Source organism: Vipera berus (genome assembly GCF_964194415.1).
Source record: "Vipera berus genome assembly, chromosome: 2".
NCBI classification, from domain to species: domain Eukaryota; kingdom Metazoa; phylum Chordata; class Lepidosauria; order Squamata; family Viperidae; genus Vipera; species Vipera berus.
In genome coordinates, this window is record NC_138203.1 from 279,110,505 (window position 1) to 279,135,259 (window position 24,755).

The window sequence follows — 24,755 nt, forward strand, 5'->3', positions numbered from 1 at the left end:
GCCGGCATGACTAGACACCAAAGGCACACGGAACAGTTACCTTGATTCAAAAAGTTTTACCTGTGGCGCACCTTCGCCCAGGTAAAAGTTACAGGAAACGGGAGGTTTTAGCGTGCGTGTGTGCGCACTGAGAAAAATGAAATCATTTTAAAAAGCCGAGATCTTGAAATCTCACAAGATTTCTCATGAATCTGGAAGATCACTCTAGATTTCAGAAAGAGCCGGCATAGCCATACTCCACTCAGTATCAAGGGTGCGGCTGTAGAGGTGGCCGACAGGATGAAGTATCTGGGGCGTGCAGATAATAACAATCTGAATTGGTCTCTCCGCACCTCACCCTTAGTGAATCGTGCAAAACAGCGCCTGCGTTTCCTGCGTCAGATGAGGAGAGCACATTTTTCTCCTTCTGTTCTGGGGACCATTTTAACAAACTGCATCGCTGTCTAGTTTGGTGGCAGCAGTGCCTCAGACAGAAAGTCCATACAGAGAGCGATAAGGACAGCCGGGAAGATCATAGCCAGCTCGCTCCCTGGTATTCAGGACGCTGCTTATAAGCGCTATGTGTTTAGAGCTCGAAGCATTGTTAGAGACCCCACACGCCCACTTCACGGTCTGTTTCCGTTGCTCCCCTCTGGGAGGAGGTTTTGAAGTATTTCTAGCAGGACTACCTGATTCTGTAATAGCTTAGTTCCCTATGCCATCCGTCTGGTCAACTCGCAAGATTCGTTTTTCTTGCCATCACATCTATACATAATCCCAACTAGACTGTGTTGTTTCCCTGTGTCGTCATGTATGTGGGTATATGCATAATTCTGTATTTATTTTTGTCCTGTTTATGTAGTCTGTATTGGAGGGGGTGACCCTTGTGACAGCTGTGTGCATCGAAATTTCATTTTAATGTATGCCAATTAGTGTACATTCAAAGAGACAATGAAGCTATTATTCTGTTCTATATTCTCTCTCACCCCTCCGAGATCTAATGTGGTCTTTGAAAAGACGACTCAGATTTCAAGGTATGGATTCCCCCCCCCCTTAATTTTAAAAAATGGGATTTTGACCTTGGGAATAGTATTCCCTGAAAATCCAGTCGGATATTAAGTGGAGATCTTTTACCCTTTTGCATAAATCCACTTCCCATACCAGTGAATATTTCTCTGTCCAGGAAAAAAAAATGCCATCACAATAATCAGACTCTCGAAGAAAGCAAGAATGTTAAGAGAAATTTCTGTTGCAATAATTCCCATACTGGACTTGTGACAGATGTTGCCTCTGATCCAATGTTCCCATTAGGTTTATTCTAATCAGCTTCTGCGACGAGTAACAAATTTCTACCTTCCCTCTCCATTGACAAAGATTGTGCCCATCACTTACTTGCAACACAGAACCAAATTGAAAGTAATTTCCGAGAAATTGGTCAAAGGGGCTGAAATATTTTCAACCTAACTCAGCAGGAAAGCAGGAAAGCACCAGGTTACGTTAATGATAATTGAGTAAACATAACAGCAGATTCAATTTCTTTCCAAAGTGAAGTTTGTTATACATATTTGATGGCTGGAATCAGAAACAGCCAGGTTTAAAAAGTCACTCAGTTCCTACATACAGCAGCCAAATCAGTCAATGCTAAAGAAATAAAAATGTCTAGATAATAGGACAGATTCCCCATGCTGAAGTACTCACCTCTTCAAATTGCCAAAGTTAAGCAACAGTATTAGCACGGCGTCTGGGAAAGAGTTTGTAATCCGACATTAAGGGCGTGTTAAAATTGTACCAGCACTACGTAAATCAGGGATCTTCAAACTTGGCCCTTTTATGACTTGTGGACTTCGACTCCCAGAATTCCTCAGCTAGGCACACTGGCTGAGGAATTCTGGGAGTTGAAGTCCACAAGTCTTAAAAGGGCCAAGTTTGAAGACCCCTGACGTAAATGTTTGAAATTCTCACGGAAATTCAATTTTTTTTAAAAAAAAAGTATTAAAAAGTGTTATATGCGAACCCAGATCAACGTGATGAAAGCGTTGCACAGCAACCTCTGCCCCTTTCCTATGTGCGTACGTCCTGGCACATATACGAAAGGGATGGGGCTTATGTCACAATGCTACACGTTTTCATCATTCTCCTCTCCACACATACACTATGGATGCCTAGAGCTGACATAAAAACCAAGCATTGGATTTGAAAGAGCTACAGTGCAAAAGAACCCCAGGGTTACCTACAGTTATTAGTTACACATTGCAGTCGTTCCCATTTACTCAGAAACTTGCCAACTCTTTTGATATGGCTACCATAGTCTGGAACACAGGTAGTCCCAAGTTTAGCCCCCACAATTGGGACCAACAGCTGTTAAGTGAAGTGGTCGCAAAGTGGGAAATCACATGACTTGTCATTGGGCTTCTGTTTCCTCCATTTCCCTCACCCTTTAGAATGCTAAGCCCAGCACTGGGATGATAAGCAAAAAGGGGAATTAATGTGTGTATTTACATTCATCGGAGAGAAAGGGATCGCAAGGGAGTACGCAAACACACAATAGGGAATACACGTTGAAATCAGTATCTTGGTACTGGCTATGTAAACAGCCCAAAGTATTCCCCATTGTGTGCCCTGCTTATTCTCTTGTAATCCTTTCATCTCCAATCTCTCCAATCTGTGAGGGGGCATAAAAAAAGGTTTGCTGTAGGCAAGCACTCCTATGCCTGACCTGTTTTCTCCCTACAGTAGTTTGAAGAGAATGGGATTACAAGAGAGTAAGCAGGTACATAATGGAGAATATACTGGCTGTTATGGCCATATATTGCTTTCAATGTGTATTCCCACTGTGTCCCTGCTTGCTCTCTTGTAAACTTCTCCAATTTCTCCAACTTGCAAGAGAGGGGGGGGGGGCGGGCGGAGAAAAAACAACCGGTCAGGCACAGGACAAAGCATACTGACTGTAAGAGCGAACACATGATCGATGAACGCTTCGAAGGTCATTAAGTGCAGACGCCGGTCGTAAAGTTAAGCTTTTCAGCCCTGATGTAACTTTGACTGGTCACTGAATAAAGCAGTCAGTAAGCAAGGACTACCCATACGATTAAGATGTTGTTTCACTGCCTTTGGGAATCTTCACATCAGCAGTTGTTTCACGGGGTTCAGCAGTTTCGCCGAGGCAGCCGACCGTCTCATCTTTTCATCTTTGCCTTCTCCCCTCCAACTGAGTTTCAGGAGGAACCATTTTAAAGCACCGTCAAGTCTATTCTGAGTCTTAATTTGAGTGTTTCTCCTGCAAAAACGGCACCCCACCCCTTGCGACTGGAGGCTGTGGGTCGTGCATTCCCGGTTTTAAGTGCTCAGTGCTGTGAACTACAAGGAAAGAAAGTTGTGAGGGGGCTCCTAAGGAGAAATCCATTTCCAAACTAAAAGGTGAAAAGAGTGCCATCTAATTACAGCTGCCCGCCATTACTGGGGTGGGTGGGGGATGGGGGCTGAGCAAGGTAAGCCGATGGTTTCTCTCGCGCATGCTTTCTCACAAAGTGCTTGACCACGTGCGCGCGCTGGGTGAAGTTCTTCCGGCAGATGGCGCACTTGTAGGGCTTCTCTCCCGTGTGCATCCGCTGGTGCACCAACAGGCCCGAGGAGTGCCGGAAGTGTTTCCCACACTCCGAGCACTGATAGGGCTTTTGCTCAGTGTGGATCACAATGTGGGTGAGGAGTGTCGTCTTCTGATTAAAACTCCTACCACAGTCGGAGCACTGATATGGCTTCTCTCCCGTGTGGATTCTTTTGTGTCGGTTCACACTCGACTGCGTGGCAAAGACCTTCCCACAGATCGGGCAGGGGCTGCCCTGCCTTCCCTTGTACGACGTCGGCGAGCTGTTAAGTTTATCGAGGTCGTCGTACGGACCCATCAGGGCTATATTTTTTTCTTCGGCGACCTCACCTTCCGCCGGCTTCTCATGTTCTTCGAGAGGACCAAAGACTCCATCTTTCCACTCCCCTTTCAGCTGCGCCGCGGTCATCTCCTTCTTCTGCCCGTTCAACAACCTCCCCAATTCTAATCTCTGCCTGAAGCTCTTCTTGCAAGAAATGCACTTGTACACCTTCTCTCCGGTGTGGTCTATCTGGTAGGCGTTGACACCCCACTTCGGCTTGAAGTTTTTCCCGCAGTCCGAACATTGGTACGACTTGTCTCTGGCATGCACCATCTCGTGGGAGAGCAGGTTGGTCTTCCGATTGAAGCTTTTCCCACAGTGAGAACATTTGTAGGGCTTCTCTCCGGTGTGAATTATAAGATGTCTATTCAGGCTCGATTTTCGGGTAAACGCTCTCCCGCACAGGGGGCAGGAATGCCTCGGCCCGTCTTTGTGCTGCCTCGGGGGGACAGTGAATCTCCAAAGGTTGACCCCATCCAGCTCATTAGCGGGTGCCTCTTCTGAATTCTGCGTTTCATTTTCTTCGGGATAATCAACCACAACATCTTTGATCTCGGACCTGTCAAAAGCGACCATCTGATCTTCCTCAATAGGCTGATACATCTCTTGGTCGCTTTCTAGAAGGGGGCAAAAGTGTACAATGTTATAATGCCTGCTTTATGCTCTTATCATAAAACACAGGCAACACACCGTATTGTTTGGGGACAGTAGCGTCTGTACAGATTGTGAATGTTCTGGTGATTTAGTTAACTTAAAACCTTTAAAGATTAAAAAAAGGATTTATAGCAACTGCAACAGCACTCAAGACTTAATATAACGCTTCACAGTGCTTTACAGCCCTTACTAAGTGAGTCAGCCTATTGCCCCCAACAATCTGGGTCCTCGTTTTATTGACCTCGGAAGGATGGGAGGCTAAGTCAACCTTGCAGTACTACATTATTACCACTGTGCCACCACATTATGACCATAATGTCAATATTATGATGATTTCTAAAACGTTAAATGTTTGTAAGCACAAGGCCGAGTATGCAGAGCTGAGAATTACGCTGGTGTTTCTCAACCTTAGCAACTTTAGGATGTGTGGATTTCAACTTCCCACCCTGTTCTGTGGGAATTCTGGGAGTTGAAGTCCGCACGTCTTAAAACTTGCAAAGGCTGAGAAACACGGGCAATACACAAAACGATTTAAATGTTTAAATAAATAAAACACATATGCAAACAGGCACACTGGGCAAACCGAAAACCTGAGTCACGCCCGCCCTAGGTGGCATCATCTGCCATCACCTTTGCCGCCTAAATTTTTCTAAATAAATAAATAAATAAATAAATAAATAAATAAATAAATAAATAAATAGAGGAAAATGGAAATGTTAACCCTTTTTTGCCCAATCATACTTAACTGGATAGGCTAACGTGTATTGGTTCGACAATCACAAAAAATAAAAATAAATAAATTCCAGGAATTGGAAGCCAAGAAGCAAGCACAATTAAACAGGAGGAAAGGATTCATGACGCAGAATCCAGAGCTGAAGAAACAAGACAATCCTGACCTAATGAAGAAACCTCCTCATTTCCCTCAGGCTTGATCTCTTTATAGGGGGGTCTCTCTGGGGTCTCCAGGGATGGCTCTCCAAAGTCACAGAAATCTCCAGCCTGTTCATCAACTGGACTTGGGACCTAAAGGTACGAAAAAAAGATGGAAGATTAGAATTTGAGAGTTGGGATTACTATACCTTTTTTGAGGGAGGGAGGTTGAAACTAGACAAAAAGGAGTCAGTTGTAGTTTTTTTACTCACGGTTGCAGAATTAAGAACTGCTCCAAAGTGGAAAGTTTCAGCCTATTCTTGAGTAACTGGCATGCTAAGGTAAGCTCTAACTGCCAAAATTCAAACACAGACTAACTTTGTCCCAGACCTGGAAAGATCCTACAACTAACTATCACTGTTAATTAATAACTAATAATAATAATAATACCTTCTCTTTTGATAAAAATTAGTGCTGTGCGAAAGCTACTACTGAATGTTGAGATACAATGTTCGAAGGTGTTTTCTTGTATTCTTGCTTCTTCTTGCCTTACAAAATATTAAACACGAACAATTAGATTAAAAACAACTTTTCCTACATCAGGGGAGGCCACCTTGGCTCTTTTATGACTCGTGGACTTCAACTCCCAGAATTCCTCAGCCAGCCACGCTGAGGGGAAAGGGAGAGGTTTCCAAGCTGAGCCACGCTGGCTCAGGAATTCTGGGAGTTGAAGTCCACGAGTCACAAAAGAGCCAAGGTGGCCTACCCCTGGCCTAGGCCGCTTTATGACTCGTGGACTTCAACTCCCAGAATTCCTGAGCCAGCCACGCTGAGGGGAAAGGGAGAGGTTTCCAAGCTGAGCCATGCTGGCTCAGGAATTCTGGGAGTTGAAGTCCATGAGTCACAAAAGAGCCAAGGTGGCCTACCCCTGGCCTAGGCCGCTTTATGACTCGTGGACTTCAACTCCCAGAATTCCTCAGCCAGCCACGCTGAGGGGAAAGGGAGAGGTTTCCAAGCTGAGCCGTGCTGGCTCAGGAATTCTGGGAGATGAAGTCCACCAGTCATAAAAGAGCCAAGGTGGCCTACCCCTGCCCTAGGCCGCTTTATGACTTGTGGACTTCAATTCCCAGAATTCCTGAGGCAGCCACGCTGAGGGGAAAGGGAGAGGTTTCCAAGCTGAGCCACGCTGGCTCAGGAATTCTGGGAGATGAAGTCCACGAGTCATAAAAGAGCCAAGGTGGCCTACCCCTGCCCTAGGCCGCTTTATGACTCGTGGACTTCAATTCCCAGAATTCCTGAGCCAGCCACGCTGAGGGGAAAGGGAGAGGTTTCCAAGCTGAGCCATGCTGGCTCAGGAATTCTGGGAGTTGAAGTCCACGTGTCAGAACCTACTTCACCCCCCATCTTAGGAAAGAAGGACTCTTGGAAACAAGGTTTTCCAAGCAGGAACTTTTACTAAGAAATAGGAGATAGCAGACATAATAGACAGGATCTGAGGAATCCCCTCACAGATCGATATTTTTAAAGCGTCCCCGAGCAGACCCCACCCCACAGTTCATTCGGTCAGTTCCGGATCAGCCAAGCTCCAGGTGATAAGCCCATCGTGGGAGAGTTAACAGTTTGCAGCAGGATCATTTCCACCCCCCTCATACTTCATTCGGAGAAACAAACCAGATTCCGGAGAGTTTCATTCCTCCCTCTTCCACCCCCTTTCCTAGTGAGAGAGTAATTTATATTGTGATGGATAGCAGGCAGGCAGAATAAACAAAAGGGTTACATTTGAGGAAAGGAAGTGAAAGCAGTAAAACCCCATGCTTGTTCCCTCTCCTCTTTGGGAATCCAGGGGAGGGTAAGATTTGGGTTTTGCACAGAAGAGATAGTTAGAAATGAAATATAAATGGATTCTGACACCACGAGTCATAAAAGAGCTAAGGTTGCCTACCCCTTCTCCTAGATCAAAGGGACTTTCAAACATGGCCTAGTCATCTAATGGCTTGACTACTGCAACCTGCTCTACATGGGGATGGCCTTTGAAGAGTATCTGGAAGCTTCAAGTGGTCCAGAATGAAACAGTGCAAGCTGTGATAGGCAGGAAAGTGTTTGGAAACCTCGCCACTTTATATTCTGCTGATTGACAGCTCAGAATCAGGAAATTTCTCTTCTTGTGGTACTCCCATAAATATTGGAAGACTGCTATCACATCAGCCCTGGACCTTCTTTTCTTTAAATTAGTTATACCCAATTCCAGAAATATGTTTTAGCCTCCAGTCCCCTAATCATCTTTGCTGCTCTTCTCTGTACTCTTTCTAGAGTCTCAACATCTTTTTTTACATCGTGGTGACCAAAACTGGATGCAGTATTCCAAGTGTGGCCTTACCAAGGCATTGTAAAGTGGCATCGACACTTCATGTGATCTTGATTCTATCCCTCTGTTAATGCAGCCTAGCACTGTGTTGGCTTTTTTGGCAGCTGCAGCACACTGCTGGCTCATATTTAAGTGAGGGTCCACTAGGACTCTGAGATACCTCTCACAGTTACTACTATTGAGGCAGGTACCACCTATACTATACCTGTCCATTTGGTTTTTCTTGCCTAAATGAAGAGCAGGGGTTTTCAAACTTGACCCTTTTATGACTTGTGGACTTCAACTCCCAGAATTCCTCAGCTAGGCAAGCTGGCTGAGGAATAATAACAACAACAAAGTAGTTGGAAGGGACCTTCCAACCCCTTGCTCAATCAGGAAACCCTATACCATTTCAGACAAATGGTTGTCCAGTCTCTTCTTAAAAACTTCCAGTGTTGGAGCATTCACCGCTTCTGGAGGCAGGTTGTTCCACTGGTTAATTGTTCTAACTGTCAGGAAATTTCTTCGTAGTTCTAGGTTGCTTCTCTCCTTGATTAGTTTCTGGGAGTTGAAGTCCACAAGTCAGAAAAATGCCAGGTATCACCTATACCAGGGGTAGGCAACCTTGGCTCATTTATGACTCGTGGACTTCAACTCCCAGAATTCCTGAGCCAGCCATGCTGAGGGGAAAGGGAGAGTTTCCAAGCTGAGCCATGCTGGCTCAGGAATTCTGGGAGCCGAAGTCCACGAGTCATAAAAGAGCCAAGGTTGCCTACCCCTGACCTATACTATACCCATGCATTTGGTTTTTCTTGCCTAAATGTAGAGCAGGGGTCTTCAAACTTGGCCCTTTTCGGACTTGTGGACTTCAACTCCCAGAATTCCTCCATCAGGAAGTCCACAAGTCCTAAAATGGCCAAGTTTGAAGACCCCTGATGTAGAGCCTCACTTTTCTCACCATGGAAACAGGCTGGCTTAGTTTTTTTGCCAGCAAGCATGGAACAGGATGTGTTTTCATGATGCTTGGGTATAGGCAGTGACATCACTAAGGAAGCCCCACACTGCAGGGGTATTGTTATGCGGGCATGAAAAGCAAGTGTTCCATGAGATGCTGGAGGAATTGAACCTGGAATTATCGCACAGGCAAACTGCACCACCCACCCTTCAAATACGGGCTCCTGAAAGATAAGGATGGATTCACTATTCTCACCTCCTCTTCCGGCTGCTCCGTCTCTTGCTGCCTCAGCAAGAACTCCTCCGCCAGAGCTACTGCCAGTGAACACGTCTCTGCTCCGTAGCCCCGAATTCTTCTCTGGATCTCCCGAGGCAGGATCTCTAGGAACTGCTCCAGGATCACCAGCTCCAGGATCTGGTCTTTGGTGCGTCTTTCTGGTTGCAGCCATCCCCAGCAGAATTTCCTCAGCCGCTTGCAAGCCATTCTGGGACCTTCCGACGGTTGGTAGCGGAACCGCCTGAAGTGCTGGCGGTGGGCTTCCTCGGAGCTGGTTTGTTCGTCCTGCTTGAAGGCGGGCGGGACGGTGACGATCCTTCTCCCCCGGAGATCCTGCTGGCCTTCCGAGCCACACGAGTCGTCCTCTGGGATGTTTCCCCAGATGGAGCTAGAGGACTCAGCTTCTTTAAGGAAATTCTGCCACCGGTTTTCCCAAGATACCATGTGCCCTTCTTCTGGTTCCATTTTAATCTGCGATGGCATCGCTGCAGGCAAGTCCTCTCCCACGATGCCTGTCACAACAAGCTGCAGGCTCCCCTCAGCTTCAGCAGTGGGACTATCCGTGGCCTCCTTTTCAGTTTTCATCCTTGGGGTATCCCTGGGATCAAAAAGAGGGGGGGGAAGAGAGTCATTCACCAATGGAAAATTATCAGTGACAACTGCTATCGCTTGCCAAAATGGGACATGGTATCCTCCCCTCAAAAGGGACGCGGTGGCTCAGTGGGTTAGGACGCTGAGCTTGTCGATCAGAAGGTCGGCAGTTTGGCGGGTCGAATCCCGAGTGCCGCGTAACAGAGCGAGCGCCTGTTACTCATCCCAGCTTCTGCCAACCTAGTAGTTCGAAAGCACGTAAAAATGCAAGTAGAAAAATAGGGACCACTCCGGTGGGAAGGTAACAGCGTTCCGTGCGCCTTTGGCGTCTAGTCATGCCGGCCACAGGACCACGGAGAGGTCCTCAGACAAGCGCTCGCTCTTCGGCTTTGAAACGGAGATGAGCACCGGCCCCTAGAATCGGAAACGACTAGCATGCATGTGCGGGGGAACCTTTACCTTTACCTATGTATGTAAGTAATAGCATGCGTATACAGTATGTATGTTATGTATGTGTATGAGTAGATATATACTTTTTTTTTGAGAACAGGCAACAGAATTTCATTTTTAATGTGTGCCAGGGTGCCCACAGTAAAAAAATAACAATAAAGATTATCTTATCTTGAGCCGCGGTGGCGCAGTGGTTAGAATGTAGTACTGCAGGCTACTTCTGCTGAGTGCCGGCTGCCTGCAGTTCGGCAGTTCAATCCTGACCGACTCAAATTTGACTCAGCCTTCCATCCTTTCCAGGTCGGTACAATGAGGACCCAGATTGTTGGGGGGTAATGTGCTGACTCTGTAAACCGCTTGGAGAGGACTGTAAAGCACTGTGAAGGGGTATGTAAGTCTAAGGGCTATTGCTATCTTAATTTAGCACCTGGCAACCCTTGGATATTTATGACAACGGTAGCGCCAGTGTCCCGAAGCCACGATTGCCATTTGTGATCCTCCTAATCTAGCAGGTTTCTGACAAGCAAACTCAGTGGGGAAGCCAGCAGGGAAGATCACAAGTCGAGGTCATGGGCTGTCTTGCTTAATGAACGCAGCAAAATAGCTGGTAAAACTGTGATGCCTCACTTAATGTCTGCACTGCTTAAATGACAAATTTCCCAGCTCCTATTTTGGTCAAGGACTACTTGTACTGCACATCCATAATTATAATTGATGGGAAGTGATTGGGGATACAGAAAGGCGCTAGATCCATATTTCAGGAAACTATTAAAGCCTCAGCCTGCTTTTGGATAAAACATTTCCAGTTCTCCCGTTCAAGAACCATAACTGGGTTACATATTGTGCTAAATCAAATGTCATTTCCTTCAGGTTTGACTGAGAGCATTGCCTGAACCCAGTTGATGGTGGCTCGTTTGATAAAGCACTAAATTTAAGCTAATTGCTACGTCCAGCTCAGTGTTCCTCAACCTCGGCAACTTTAAAATCCGTGGCCTTAGCTGGCTGGGGAATTCCGGGAGCTGGAAGGGTAAACATCTTAAAAGTTGCCGAGTTTGAGAAAAATGCTGTGTGGAAACTGGGTGCCCGTAGCACATTCTTTGAAGAGCCTATATGCCATCATCCTGGTTGCCAGCCAGGCAGTTGCAGCTGTTGGGAGTTGAAGCAACCACCTCTGGAAGATCAACGACCTCTCTCTCCTATTGTGACCATTTTACCTTTTTTCTCCTTTCTGTGGTGGTAAAAGAAAAAAAAACGATAAAGGAAGTTGTGGGCAAATGTAGGAAGAGAAGATGTTAATGAAAAGTACAGAGACTTAGGCTGAAGTTTAATCCCCAACCTGGTGGGCTGGTGGGACTATAAACCCATCACCGGCTGTGTTGGAAGGAAGGAAGGAAGGAAGGAAGGAAGGAAGGAAGGAAGGAAGGAAGGAAGGAAGGAAGGAAGGAAGGAAGGAAGGAAGGAAGGAAGGGAGGGACTTAAATCCCTGTTTCATCATAGTTTGTTAGCCATAGTTTATGATTTCTGAGGTGATGCAAATATAGTCACTTTCTCTCAGACCAACCCACTTCACACAATAATAGCTGTGGAATTTTCTATCCTCAGCCTTAAGAGGAAGGAAGGAAGGAAGGAAGGAAGGAAGGAAGGGAGGGAGGGAGGAAGGAAGGAAGGAAGGGAGGAAGAAGGAAAGGAGGGAGGGAGGGAGGAAGGAAGGGAGGGAAGGACTTAAATCTCTGTTTCATCATAGTTTGTTAGCCATAGTTTATGATTTCTGAGGTGATGCAAATATAGTCACTTTCTCTCAGACCAACCCACTTCACACAATAATAGCTGTGGAATTTTCTATCCTCAGCCTTAAGAGGAAGGAAGGAAGGAAGGAAGGAGGAAAGGAGGGAGGGAGGAAGGAAGGGAGAGAAGGACTTAAATCCCTGTTTCATCATAGTTTGTTAGCCATAGTTTATGATTTCTGAGGTGATGCAAATATAGTCACTTTCTCTCAGAACAACCCACTTCACACAATAATAGCTGTGGAATTTTCTATCCTCAGCCTTAAGAGGAAGGAAGGAAGGAAGGAAGGAAGGAAGGAAGGGAGGGAGGGAGGGAGGGAGGGAGGAAGGAAGGAAGGAAGGAAGGAAGGAAGGGAGGAAGAAGGAAAGGAGGGAGGGAGGGAGGAAGGAAGGGAGGGAAGGACTTAAATCTCTGTTTCATCATAGTTTGTTAGCCATAGTTTATGATTTCTGAGGTGATGCAAATATAGTCACTTTCTCTCAGACCAACCCACTTCACACAATAATAGCTGTGGAATTTTCTATCCTCAGCCTTAAGAGGGAGGAAGGAAGGAAGGAAGGAAGGAAGGAGGAAAGGAGGGAGGGAGGGAGGGAAGAAGGAAGGGAGGGAAGGACTTAAATCCCTGTTTCATCATAGTTTGTTAGCCATAGTTTATGGTTTCTGAGGTGATGCAAATATAGTCACTTTCTCTCAGACCAACCCACTTCACACAATAATAGCTGTGGAATTTTCTATCCTCAGCCTTAAGAGGAAGGAAGGAAGGAAGGAAGGAGGAAAGGAGGGAGGGAGGAAGGAAGGGAGAGAAGGACTTAAATCCCTGTTTCATCATAGTTTGTTAGCCATAGTTTATGATTTCTGAGGTGATGCAAATATAGTCACTTTCTCTCAGAACAACCCACTTCACACAATAATAGCTGTGGAATTTTCTATCCTCAGCCTTAAGAGGGAGGAAGGAAGGAAGGAAGGAAGGAAGGAAGGAAGGAAGGAAGGAAAGAAGGAAGGAAGGAGGAAAGGAGGGAGGGAGGAAGGAAGGGAGGGAAGGACTTAAATCCCTGTTTCATCATAGTTTGTTAGCCATAGTTTATGATTTCTGAGGTGATGCAAATATAGTCACTTTCTCTCAGACCAACCCACTTCACACAATAATAGCTGTGGAATTTTCTATCCTCAGCCTTAAGAGGAAGGAAGGAAGGAAGGAAGGAAGGGACTAGATCCCTGTTTCATCATAGTTTGTTAGCCATAGTTTATGATTTTTGAGGTGATGCAAATATAGTCACTTTCTCTCAGACCAACCCACTTCACACAATAATAGCTGTGGAATTTTCTATCCTCAGCCTTAAGAGGAAGGAAGGAAGGACGGAAGGAAGTAAGGAAGGACGGACGGACTTTTCTAGATTTCTGCAAACAAGATCCGAGGAATGAAGCAGAATTACACAACGATGGCCTTTCTGTTTGTTCCCCCTGCGCTAGGTTAATACAGGTAGTCCTGGACTTTCAACACTTCTGGTGACCGTTCAAAGTTACAACCGCACCGAAAAAAAGTGAATTATGACCCTTTATGCCAGGGGTAGGCAACCTTGGCTCTTTGATGACTCGTGGACTTCCAACTCCCAGAATTGCTGGCTCGAGAATGCTGGGAGTTGAAGTCCATGAGTCATCAAAGAGCCAAGTGTTGCCTACCCCTGGTTTTATGCACTTACAGCCCTGGCAGCATTCCACCCGGTCGCACGATCAAAATTCAGATGCTTGGCAAGAGGTTCGTATTTACGACCTAGGGGTGCGCGTGTGTGTGCGTGTGTCATGAGATCCGCTTTTGCGACCTCCTGACCAGCAAAGTCAACGTGGGGGGGGGGGAAGCCAGATCCAGTTAACAATTTGGGTTCCGCTAACTGAACTCTGGTGCCGGAGAAGACTCCTGCGAGTCCATTGGACTGCAAGGCGATCAAACCGGTCAGTCCTAGAGGAGATCAACCCTGACTGCTCTTTAGAAGGCCAGATCCTGAAGCTAAAACTCAAATACTTTGGCCAGCTAATGAGAAGGAAGGACTCACTGGAGAAGAGCCTAATGCTGGGAAAGATCGAGGGCAAGAGAAGAAGGGGACGACAGAGAAGGAGGTGGCTGGATGGAGTCACTGAAGCAGTAGGCGTGAGCTTAAGTGGACTCCAGAAGATGGTAGAGGACAGGAAGGCCTGGAGGAACGTTGTCCATAAGGTCGCGATGGGTCGGACACGACTTCGCCGCTAACAACAACAATGAGAAGGAAGGACTCACTGGAGAAGAGCCCAAGGCTGGGAAAGATTGAGGGCAAGAGAAGAAGGGGACAACAGAGAATGAGGTGGCTGGATGGAGTCTCTGAAGCAGTAGGCGTGATCTTAAATGGTCTCCAGAAGATGGTAGAGGACAGGAAGGCCCGGAGGAACGTCGTCCATGGGGTGGCGATGGGTCGGACACGACTTTGCAGCTAACAACAATGAGAAGGAAGGACTCATTGGAGAAGAGCCTAATGCTGGGAAAGATTGAGGGCAAGAGAAGAAGGGGACCACAGAGAACAAGGTGGCTGGATGGAGTCAGTGACACAGGAGGCGTGAACTTAAATGGACTCCAGAAGATGGTAGAGGACAGGAAGGCCCGGAGGAACGTCGTCCATGGGGTGGCGATGGGTCGGACACGACTTCGCCGCTAACAACCACAACGGCAACCGAACTGCAGAGATTCGCTCTCAAGGCTGGCGAAAGCCCGGTCGTAAAACGGGACCAAAGTCACCTAAGGAACGAAACAGTCCTGCCGGGGCGACAGAAACGCTGGGCTCAACGCTGGGCGTAACTCGAGGACCGCCTGTACACCCTCTTTCCAACCTCCCCAAGCACACACCACCACCGGCTTTGGACACCCCCCCCTCACTCCCCGCCCCACTCTGCTTTGCTTCCTGGCATCCTCTCCCGACGACCCCCCACCCCCACCCCCCCAAAAAAGGAGATCTGCTTCTTTCTTTCTTTTTTCTTTTCCTCCCTTTTCTTTTACGGATCGATCTCTCCCGACGACCCCCCACCCCCCCCAAAAAAGGAGATCTGCTTCTTTCTTTCTTTTTTCTTTTCCTCCCCTTTTCTTTTACGGATCGATCTCTCCCGACGACCCCCCCCCCAAAAAAGGAGATCTGCTTCTTTCTTTCTTTTTATTTCCTCCCTTTTCTTTTACGGATCGATCTCTCCCGACGACCCCCCACCCACCCCACCCCCCCACCCCAAAAAAGGAGATCTGCTTCTTTCTTTCTTTCTTTCTTTCTTTTTTCCTCCCCTTTTCTTTTACGGATCGATCTCTCCCAACGACCCCCCACCCCACCCCTTCCAAAAAAGGAGATCTGCTTCTTTCTTTCTTTTTATTTCCTCCCTTTTCTTTTACGGATCGATCTCTCCCAACGACCCCCACCCCACCCCTCCACCCCCCAAAAAAGGAGATCTGCTTCTTTCTTTCTTTTTATTTCCTCCCTTTTCTTTTACGGATCGATCTCTCCCGACGACCCCCCACCCCACCCACCCCCACCCCCCAAAAAAGGAGATCTGCTTCTTTCTTTCTTTCCTCCTCCCCTTTTCTTTTTACGGATCGATCTGTTGGGTTCGGGACGAGGAACCGCCCGCTGGCCGCCTCTCCCGAGCCTGCCGTGGAGAGGATCTAGGAAGAGGGACCGGCCCCAAAGTCACCCAGCCGGCTTTACACGCCTAAGGCGGGGGACGGGACGGGGAACTGGAGCTCGCCGTCTCGGCTTCGAAACCCGGTGCCTTCAACCATTAGACCGTACTGCCTCTCTCCCTTCCTCCTCCTCCTCCTCCTCTTCCTCTCCCCCTCCTCCTCCTCCTCCGGGCCCCCCCCACCTCCTCCTCCCTCCAGCTCCCCCCCCTCCCCGCAGCCAGGCAAAGCAGCCTCCGAAACTCACGGCTCGCCGGAGGAAGCCGAACCTGCCCCGAGTTGAGAAATTCAAAATCCAGAGAGTGAGGAAGGGGGCGGAGCTTCGAGGCGAGGGCTTGGGAGGGCGGGGCCCTCGACGCTCCTCGCGCTGCCTCTCTCTCTCTCCTCTCTCCTCTCTCTCTCTCGTTCTCGCCGTGCTGACACAGGCGCCGGGGCCGCTCTGGGAAAGCCGGCAGACGCTGCTCCTTTTTTAACCCCTTCGGGCGGACCGAGGTTTCAAGCCTTTAATACAGGGGTTTTCAAACATGGCCCTTTTTATGACTTGTGGACTTCGAGTCCCAGAATTCCTCAGCCAGCGTGCTTGGCTGAGGAATTCTGGGAGTGGAAGTCCACAAGTCATAAAAGGGCCAAGTTTGAAGACCCCTGCGTTTAATAATAATAATAATAATAATAATAATAATAATAATAATAATAATAATAATAATAATAATAATAATAATAAGAAGAAGAAGAAGAAGAAGAAGAAGAAGAAGAAGAAGAAGAAGAAGAAGAAGAAGAAGAAGAAGAAGAAGAAGAAGAAGAAGAAGAAGAAGAAGAAGTTGCTGTCTATTTAACTTACAGTCATGGCCGAAATTGTTGGCACCCCAGAAATTTTTCCAGAAAATCATGTATTTCTCACAGAAAAGTATTGCAGGAACACATGTTTTGCTATACACAGGTTTATTCCCTTTGTGTGTATTGGAACACAACAAAAAAAGGGAGGGGAAAAAAGCAAATTTTTTCTCATCCAAGAAGCTTCTTTAGTTCTAACAGACTGATGGAGAATGAAGTGATCTAAAAAGCTTGGATGAGAAGTGAAACACTTTCAAAAGAAAAAACAACAAGAAAGTCCAGTTGCCTTTTGACAAAAGGTTTCTTTGGGTCAACCAGCTGGCTTTCGTGTCCTAGAGCAGGACTGGAACTCACTTCTCTCCTGGTTTCTAGTCTCCTGCCTTAACCGTTAGACCAGGGTAGGCAACCTTGGCTCTTTTATGACTCGTGAACTTCAACTCCCAGAATTCCTGGCTCAGGAATACTGGGAGTTGAAGTCCACGAGTCATGAAAGAGCCAAGGTTGCCTACCACTGCACTACTAGACCAAACTCTCCACTTGTCCAAATGGGCAGAACGTCTCCGTCGGTGCAAAGTTTGCGTTATTCTGGAGTGTTTACATCCATGCAGGAGACGACAGTGGCAAGGAGGGCCAAGCGTGTGGAAGGATCAACAACAATCTTTAGAAAGAGGATCAACTCTACAAGAGCTTGTCCAGGGCTGAGCAACTTCACGGGTCGCAAAACACAATTCCTTTTAGAAGATCTTGGTAGGGAGACAGCGGTGTTAGTCTGTCATAGCGAAAAATCAAAAGTCTACTAGCACCTTCTCTGACTAACCCAGGGGTAGGCAACCTCGGCTCTTTTATGACTCATGGACTTCAACTCCCAGAATTCCTGAGTCAGCATAGCTGGTTTGACGAATTCTGGGAGTTGAAGTCCACCAGTCATAAAAGGGCCAAGTTTGAAGACCCCTGCAAAAGGTGATCACATGACCCTGGGACTCTGCAACCATCATAAATATGTGTCAGCTGCTATGCTGGCTCAGGAATTCTGGGAGTTGAAGTCCATGAGTCATAAAAGAGCCGAGGTTTGCCTACCCCGGCCTGGACGAACCAATTTTATCAAAAGGCAGAAGCTGTTGTGACAAATGACATTCAGAAGCGACTCAGGCACCTTCCTATTTCACTGAACTGTTAAGACTTGCCAGATCCCGTTATTATAGCCAATCTCAATAAAAGATCATTTTAGCCTTCCTGCGATTTCTAGGTTTGATATTCTCAGTGGGACAGACGGTGAGAATGGGTGGAAGACATAGAATGGATGACTGTGAGATGCTTTAGCTGCTGTGTTGTTGTTTTTTTGCACTTTTTTATTTTTTATTTCATTTATCTGCCGCCTACCATGCCATGGAGCTATATTCCGTTGTTGTTGTTTTCTTAAATTGCAGTATCCTGTAAGCCACCCACAGTCATACAATGTGGGACTGTCTTTACTTTTAATAGAATAATAAGGGTGACCACACAACACTCCAGACTTAACAACTGTTGATAAAAAAAAGACCAACAAAAAAGTCTGGATAGCAGATGTTGCAAAGAGCAGAAGAGAAGAGAAAGAATTGGAGAAAATCACATAACACAAAAGACCTGCAAGTAGCAGTAGAACAACTGTGAAAAGAAAGACAATATATAGATGTCTTGAGTGCAATCCAAAACATCAAATTACTATTACTGGAGTACCAAGGGTGCTATTTCAAGAGGCAACTGGATTTTCTTGATGTTGGGGAATGGAAGGATTTATATTCCTTGCAGACAGCTCGGTCCTCCGTTGGGAGGGCCATTTATGCCAAAATTGAATATCCCTCTCTCAATAGAGGGGTAGGATGCAACATCATCAATCTCCAGTCTACAACACAGCCCTTTTAGTAGTTCCAAGAAGGCTCCACACCCATTTGCCCTACCCAGAGGACACAGACAAACCTCCAAGTGGCCTCAACGACTCTCTAAAAGGAAGTAAATGACCAGCTGTCTACAAGGAATATAAGTTGGAAGGGACCTTGGAGGTCATCTAGTCCAACCCCCTGCTCAGGCAGGAAACCCTATACCATTTCAGGCAAATGGCTGTCCAGTCTCTTCTTAAAAACTTCCACTGTTGGAGCATTCACCACTTCTGGAGGCAGGTTGTTCCACTGGTTAGTTGTTCTAATTGTCAGGAAGTTTCTCCTTAGTTCTAGGTTGCTTCTCTCCTTGACTAGTTTCCATCCGTTGCTTCTTGTCCTGCTTTCAGGTGCTTTGGAGAATAGCTTGACTCCCTCTTCTTTGTGGCAGCCCCTGAGATATTGGAACACTGCTATCATGTCACCCCTCAACCCTCTCTTCGTTAAACTACACATACCCAATTCCAGCAACCGTTCCCTATATGTTTTAGCCTCCAGTCCCCCAATCATCTTTGTTGCTCTTCTCTGTACTCTTTCTAGAGTCTCGACATCTTTTTTACATCGTGGTGGCCAAAACTGGATGCAGCATTCCAGGTGTGGCCTTACCAAGGCATTGTAAAGTGGTATTAGTACTTCACGTGATAACTCCTTCCATTCCCCACCATCCAGTCAGAGCTGAAGAAACGTCTTGGATGAGAAGTGAAACGTCTTCAAAGAAAAACAAGGAAGTCCGGTTGCCTCGTTGAAAAAGCACCTTTGGGACAACGACGACCTGGATGGCTGAGAATCTCCATAGACCAGACATGTCAAACACAAGGCCCGGGGGCCAGATCCGGCCCGCGAAGTGGTTTCATGCGGCCCGTGAAGCCATCCTGGAAACAGGGAGGGAACGGCCCCCACTGCCTTGGCCCTGGCCCAGAGACCCTCCTCCTGCCAGAGACCCTCAGATCTGTCCCACTCCTGCCCAGGCCCCCATAGGCACCCTTGATGCGAACGATGTAGAGCTGGCCACGCCCACCCAGTAGGCCACACCCACTCCAGCCACACCCACCCAGTAGGCCACACCCACCCTGGCCATACCCACCCGGCCCCCTGAGGGCAACCACAATGCTGATGCGGCCCTCAATGAAATTGAGTTTGACACCCCTGCCATAGACCTATTACTGGAGTACTGCTTGAATACCATCAGCACTGACAAAATCACTCTCAATTTGCAAAAGGCAGCTTTACTTGAAATAGTTTACATCCTACAACAATACCTTTCATATTATTAAACAGTATCTGCCTATCTCAGGCCCCTTGCAAAGGATTTGATTGGGGATAAAAATACCATATCCAGCCTAAACATCAGGCTGGCTGTGTGACTCACCAACAGTAATAATAAATGTATGCGGAGAAATGGGTTGGGAGTTTATTTTTTTGTCCACGGGTTTAATTTACAGTATCCTAAACCCTGAAAATTAAGAGACAGAGATGTTTGTAGGCAAGTGTAACGATAAAGAAATGTAACAGCTAAATGAGGCTGTATCTTGGACTTCAAGAAAGCAGGCTTTAATAAACAGACGTCTACTTGAGCTTACCTACTGGAGGCTGTGAGTTCAAGTCCTGCCTTAGCCATGAAGGCCAGCTGGGTGAATTTGGGCCAGTCACTCCCTCTCAGCCCAAGACACCTCACAGGGTTGTTGTGGCGAGGAAACTCGGAGGAGGAATGGATTGGATATGTTAGATGCGTTAAGTTACTAGTAAAATAAATACATCTGGGACAGGAGACCACTATGGAATCCTAGGGCTCTAGATTAGATTACCCATCACACTATTTCTTTTGGTAAAGCAACATTATGTGAAGTACAGAAATGGGGTAAAAAGGTAGAACAAAGAAATTAAAGAAATGAACTCAGAAAAACAAAAGAGAAGAAAACTTAATTGAATTTACACCAGTATTATTCTCAATTCTTTTCCTTTTTGTGGCAAGAGATTTTATGTTTCCACATGTTAACTTTTGTTCTTTAAGCTTGTCAGATCTCTTGTAGAGCATCTTGTCATTAAATTATTAGAGAAATTCAGAAGTTGTAGATTTTGGATCTGCTTCATTATCCCCTTCCTCTGCATTTGCTGGAACCTAAGGGTTAAAAACACCCCACACCCAGCATTTTCTATAATGAGTGGAGCCCACAAAGGCTTGTATCAACTAGCTCGAACTTCATTGCCCTCCAAAGGTGTTGGATTACAAGCCTCAGCACTCACAATCAGATTGTCCAAGGGAGTACAGGAGATATAATTTAACACACCTGGAAAGTATTAGATTTGAGGCAGATTCTCTCTTTTTAATCCAGTGTTTCTCAACCTCAGCAACTTTCAGATATGTGGATTTCAACTCCCAGAATTCCCCATTACGTCCATCCAGCTGAAAGTCGCTGAGGCTGTGTTAACCTCTTGAACAGTACAACAGTCCTGTAACTCCTGAGTAGGGGGTTGGACTAGATGACCTCCAAGGTCCCTTCCAACTTTATTATTATTATTATTATTATTATTATTATTATTATTATTATTATTATTATTATTATTATTATTATTATTCATGATTAAAATGACAAAATGTGACTATAGGAATGTTGTACGCAGCCCAGAGTTGCTTTCATGTAAGATGGGCGGCTATACAAATATGATAAATTAAAATGACAAATTCAAATCCAGCAGAGTATATTTGACTAGTTTAAAACTCTTCTCTCTCAACTCCTAGGTTTGGCAGCTTAAATACAGGTAGTCCTTGACTTACAACAGTTCATTTAGTGACTGTTCAAAGTTTCAACGGCAGTGGAAAAAGTGACTTAAAATCAGGGCTTTTTTTCTCATTGAACGCTCAGAACGGAGTTCCGGCACCTTTTTTGGATGGAACCTTGTAGGGTAGGCAAGGCGAGTTGTATGACACGTGTGAGTTCCGGCACCTTTTTCTTTTTACAAAAAAAGCACTGCTTATGACCATTTTTTCACCCTTCCAACCACCGCACGATGCCCATAATCACGTGATCAATACAGACACTTGGCAACTGGCTCCTATTTAGAACGGTTGCCGTGTCCTGGGTGTGTGTGTGTGTGTGTGTGTGTGTGTCACGTGATTCCCCCCCCCCTTTTTTTTGCGACGTCCTGACAAAGGCAAAGTCAGATTCACTTAACAAGATATAACAGCCTGCGAGCGGTCCACTTAACCACGGCGGCAAGGAAAAGGTCGTAAAACCAGGGCGAAGTGAACCAACGTTCTCGCTTTTTCAACCGAAATATAATAATATAATATAATATAAAGTTGGAAGGTTAAGAGAAAGATAAAGTTTTCCCCGCAATTGTTTTTATTGGGCATTGTTGTAGATTGTGATGTTAAAGAAACCAACTTGATGTTGAACATGATAACGGCAGCACGGTTACTGGTGGGACAATATTGGAAGAAGGATAGCTTGCCCACTGTAGAAGAATGGGTGTTTAAAGTTTCGAATCTTGCAGAAATGTCTAAGATTTCTGCTTATCTGAAGGATCATTCACAGGAAAGATATATTTCAATTTGGAGGAGATGGATAAATTATATTCAAAACAAATATGGGACTAAAAAGTACCATTTAGCTTATGAGTAGATTTTAGTGGGATATTGTTATTGGTACGTTGTTGGTAGTTATGTTAAAAGAGAGTTAAAGCGCATTGTGAATTTGGTTAATTGTATATTATGCATAATTTTTATTTAGAATATGATTATTGTAACTATAATCCTGTATTTAGCTCTGGGAAGTGGGGGGGTTTGGGGTGGGAGGGATTTGGGGATATATTGTAAAATTTTGTTTTTGTAAAACTCTTTAATAAAAAAATATATATGATATATGTGAAAGAGGTGGTCTTAAAATGCCCAATTTTAAATTATATTATGAGGCTGCAGTTTTATCATCAATTAGTGATTGGTTTAATTTAATACAAGGAAGATTAATGAATATTGTGAACTTGCCGGCCTGGACTGAGGGATTGGGGTTTTAGATTTTAAATTCCAAATTTTAAATTTTAGAACGTGTTTTATTGCTTGGGCTATTTGGTTTAATTTATTTTAATTTTTGTATATTATGTGCTGTATATTGTGTTTTAATTGCCCTGTACACCGCCCTGAGTCCTTCGGGAGAGGGGCGGTATATAAATCCAATAATAATAATAATAATAATAATAATAATAATAATAATAATAATAATAATAATAATAATAATAATAATAATAATAATAATAATAATAATAATAATAATAATAAAAAAGTTGGAAGGGACCTTGGAGGTCATCTAGTCCAACCCCCTGCTCAGGCAGGAAACCCTAGACCATTTCAGGCAAATGGCTGTCCAGTCTCTTCTTAAAATCGTGGTCCCAAGTCGAGGACTACTTGTCAGAGGGGTTACTCCTGTTGAATGCCTACCTGCAGCTGGCCAGGGTTTTAAGAAGAGCATTTCCTGCCCCAGATTTCCCCCTCCCTCCTCCCTCCCTCCTCCCTCCTCCCTCCCACCTGTAGGGAGGCGATCACGTGACGCCACGGGATCCACGTGATAAGCCCCTTCCTCTCCTCCTCCTCTTTCCCCCGCCCGCCCGCGTCCGGCCGGAAATGCCAGAAGGGAGATGGGCGGAACCTCCCGGCCGGCGGACTCGCCGCGGTTTAAAACCAACGAGCAGGGAGGCCTAGAGAGGCGTGGGAATTTGTGGGTGTGCGGTGGGGGGGGCGGCGCATCGCTCCTCCGACACCCTCCGGGATGTGCAGCTTGCAGTCGGTGCCCAGACGAGCCGCGATGGTGGCTGCGAGCGGAGGGTGGGGTGTTGCAGCCGCGGGTGCAAAAGAGGGGGTGCATGGGGGTCGGGGTTCCTAAGGAAAGCGGGGACGGGTGTGTGTGTGTGTGTGTGCAAGCTTGCACAAGCTTGCATTCAGCCCCTCTTCCCCCAAGCGGGCATCCTGGAGGGTAAGTAGGTCTGCAAAGGCCATCATCAGCCACAGCCATCCAGTTCTGGGAAGGGAGCGGCGGGGTGGGGGGGTGGGGGGGGTGGGTGGCTGGGGGGAAAGTGGTGGGTTCAGACGACTTGCTGTGCCAGCTTTTGGGGTGTTGCGTGTTCTGCCAGCCGGCTGGGTTGAGGGGGGCTTGCCTGGTGTGCGTGCCTGGTTTAAACTTGGATCAACTTAAGAAGGGTTGTGGGCAGTGCTTTTTTTTTTGTAAAAGAAAAAGGTGCCGGAACAGAGGGATACAATCAAGATCGCGTGAAGTACTAATACCACTTTACAATGCTTTGGTAAGGCCACACCTGGAATGCTGCATCCAGTTTTGGTCACCACGATGTAAAAAAGATGTTGAGACTCTAGAAAGAGTACAGAGAAGAGCAACAAAGATGATGGGGAGACTGGAGGCTAAAACATACAGGGAACGGTTGCTGGAATTGGGTATGTGTAGTTTAACGAAGAGAAGGGTGAGGGATGACATGATAGCAGTGTTCCAGTATCTCAGGGGCTGCCACAAAGAAGAGGGAGTCAAGCTATTCTCCAAAGCACCTGAAAGCAGGACAAGAAGCAATGGATGGAAACTAGTCAAGGAGAGAAGCAACCTAGAACTAAGGAGAAACTTCCTGACAGTTAGAACAACTAACCAGTGGAACAACCTGCCTCCAGAGGTGGTGAATGCTCCAACACTGGAGGTTTTTAAGAAGAGACTGGACAGCCATTTGCCTGAAATGGTATAGGGTTTCCTGCCTGAGCAGGGGGTTGGACTAGATGACCTCCAAGGTCCCTTCCAACTTTATATTATTATTATTATTATAACTCACATCATGTCATACAACTTGCCTTGCCTACCCTACAAGGTTCCATCCCAAAAAAGGCCGGAAATGCCAGAAGGGAGATGGGCGGAACCTCCCGGCCGGCGGACTCGCCGCGGTTTAAAACCAACGAGCAGGGAGGCCTAGAGAGGCGTGGGAATTTGTGGGTGTGCGGGGAGGGGGCCGGCGCATCTCTCCTCCGACACCCTCCGGGATGTGCAGCTTGCAGTCGGTGCCCAGACGAGCCGCGATGGTGGCTGCGAGCGGAGGGTGGGGTGTTGCAGCCGCGGGTGCAAAAGAGGGGGTGCATGGGGGTCGGGGTTCCTAAGGAAAGCGGGGACGGGTGTGTGTGTGTGTGTGTGTGTGTGTGTGTGTGTGTGTGCAAGCTTGCACAAGCTTGCATTCAGCCCCTCTTCCCCCAAGCGGGCATCCTGGAGGGTAAGTAGGTCTGCAAAGGCCATCATCAGCCACAGCCATCCAGTTCTGGGAAGGGAGCGGCGGGTTGGGTGGGTGGGTGGGTGGCTGGGGGGAAAGTGGTGGGTTCAGACGACTTGCTGTGCCAGCTTTTGGGGTGTTGCGTGTTCTGCCAGCCGGCTGGGTTGAGGAGGGCTTGCCTGGTGTGCGTGCCTGGTTTAAACTTGGATCAACTTAAGAAGGGTTGTGGGCAGTGCTTTTTTTTTTGTAA

General features: G+C 46.6%; 1 protein-coding gene across 2 annotated transcripts; it reads right to left on the minus strand.

The window, feature by feature from the left end:
* Positions 1 to 1,924: 1,924 nt before the first annotated feature.
* Positions 1,925 to 15,819, minus strand: LOC308661184 (uncharacterized protein). 2 transcript variants are annotated; one of them, XM_081316024.1, is made up of 4 exons: positions 15,763 to 15,819; positions 8,984 to 9,602; positions 5,456 to 5,582; positions 1,925 to 4,522 (listed from the first exon to the last, which is right to left on the minus strand). In XM_081316024.1, exons 2-4 carry the CDS (start codon positions 9,587 to 9,589, stop codon positions 3,417 to 3,419), a joined length of 1,839 nt encoding a protein of 612 aa, XP_081172150.1. In that variant the 5' UTR covers positions 9,590 to 9,602; positions 15,763 to 15,819; the 3' UTR covers positions 1,925 to 3,416. The 2 variants fall into 2 exon arrangements, with proteins under 2 accessions (XP_081172150.1, XP_081172151.1); XM_081316025.1 differs by lacking the exon at positions 15,763 to 15,819 and having other exon boundaries at positions 8,984 to 9,671.
* Positions 15,820 to 24,755: the final 8,936 nt, after the last annotated feature.

Coding starts and splice junctions, on each gene's coding strand:
- LOC308661184 (XM_081316024.1), bottom strand. CDS start 9,589: ATGAAAACTGAAAAGGAGGCCACGGATAGTCCCACTGCTGAAGCTGAG. Junction 5,583..8,983: donor CGGAGCAGCCGGAAGAGGAG/GTGAGAATAGTG, acceptor TCGTACCTTTAG/GTCCCAAGTCCAGTTGATGA. Junction 4,523..5,455: donor TGAGGAGGTTTCTTCATTAG/GTCAGGATTGTC, acceptor GCCCCCTTCTAG/AAAGCGACCAAGAGATGTAT.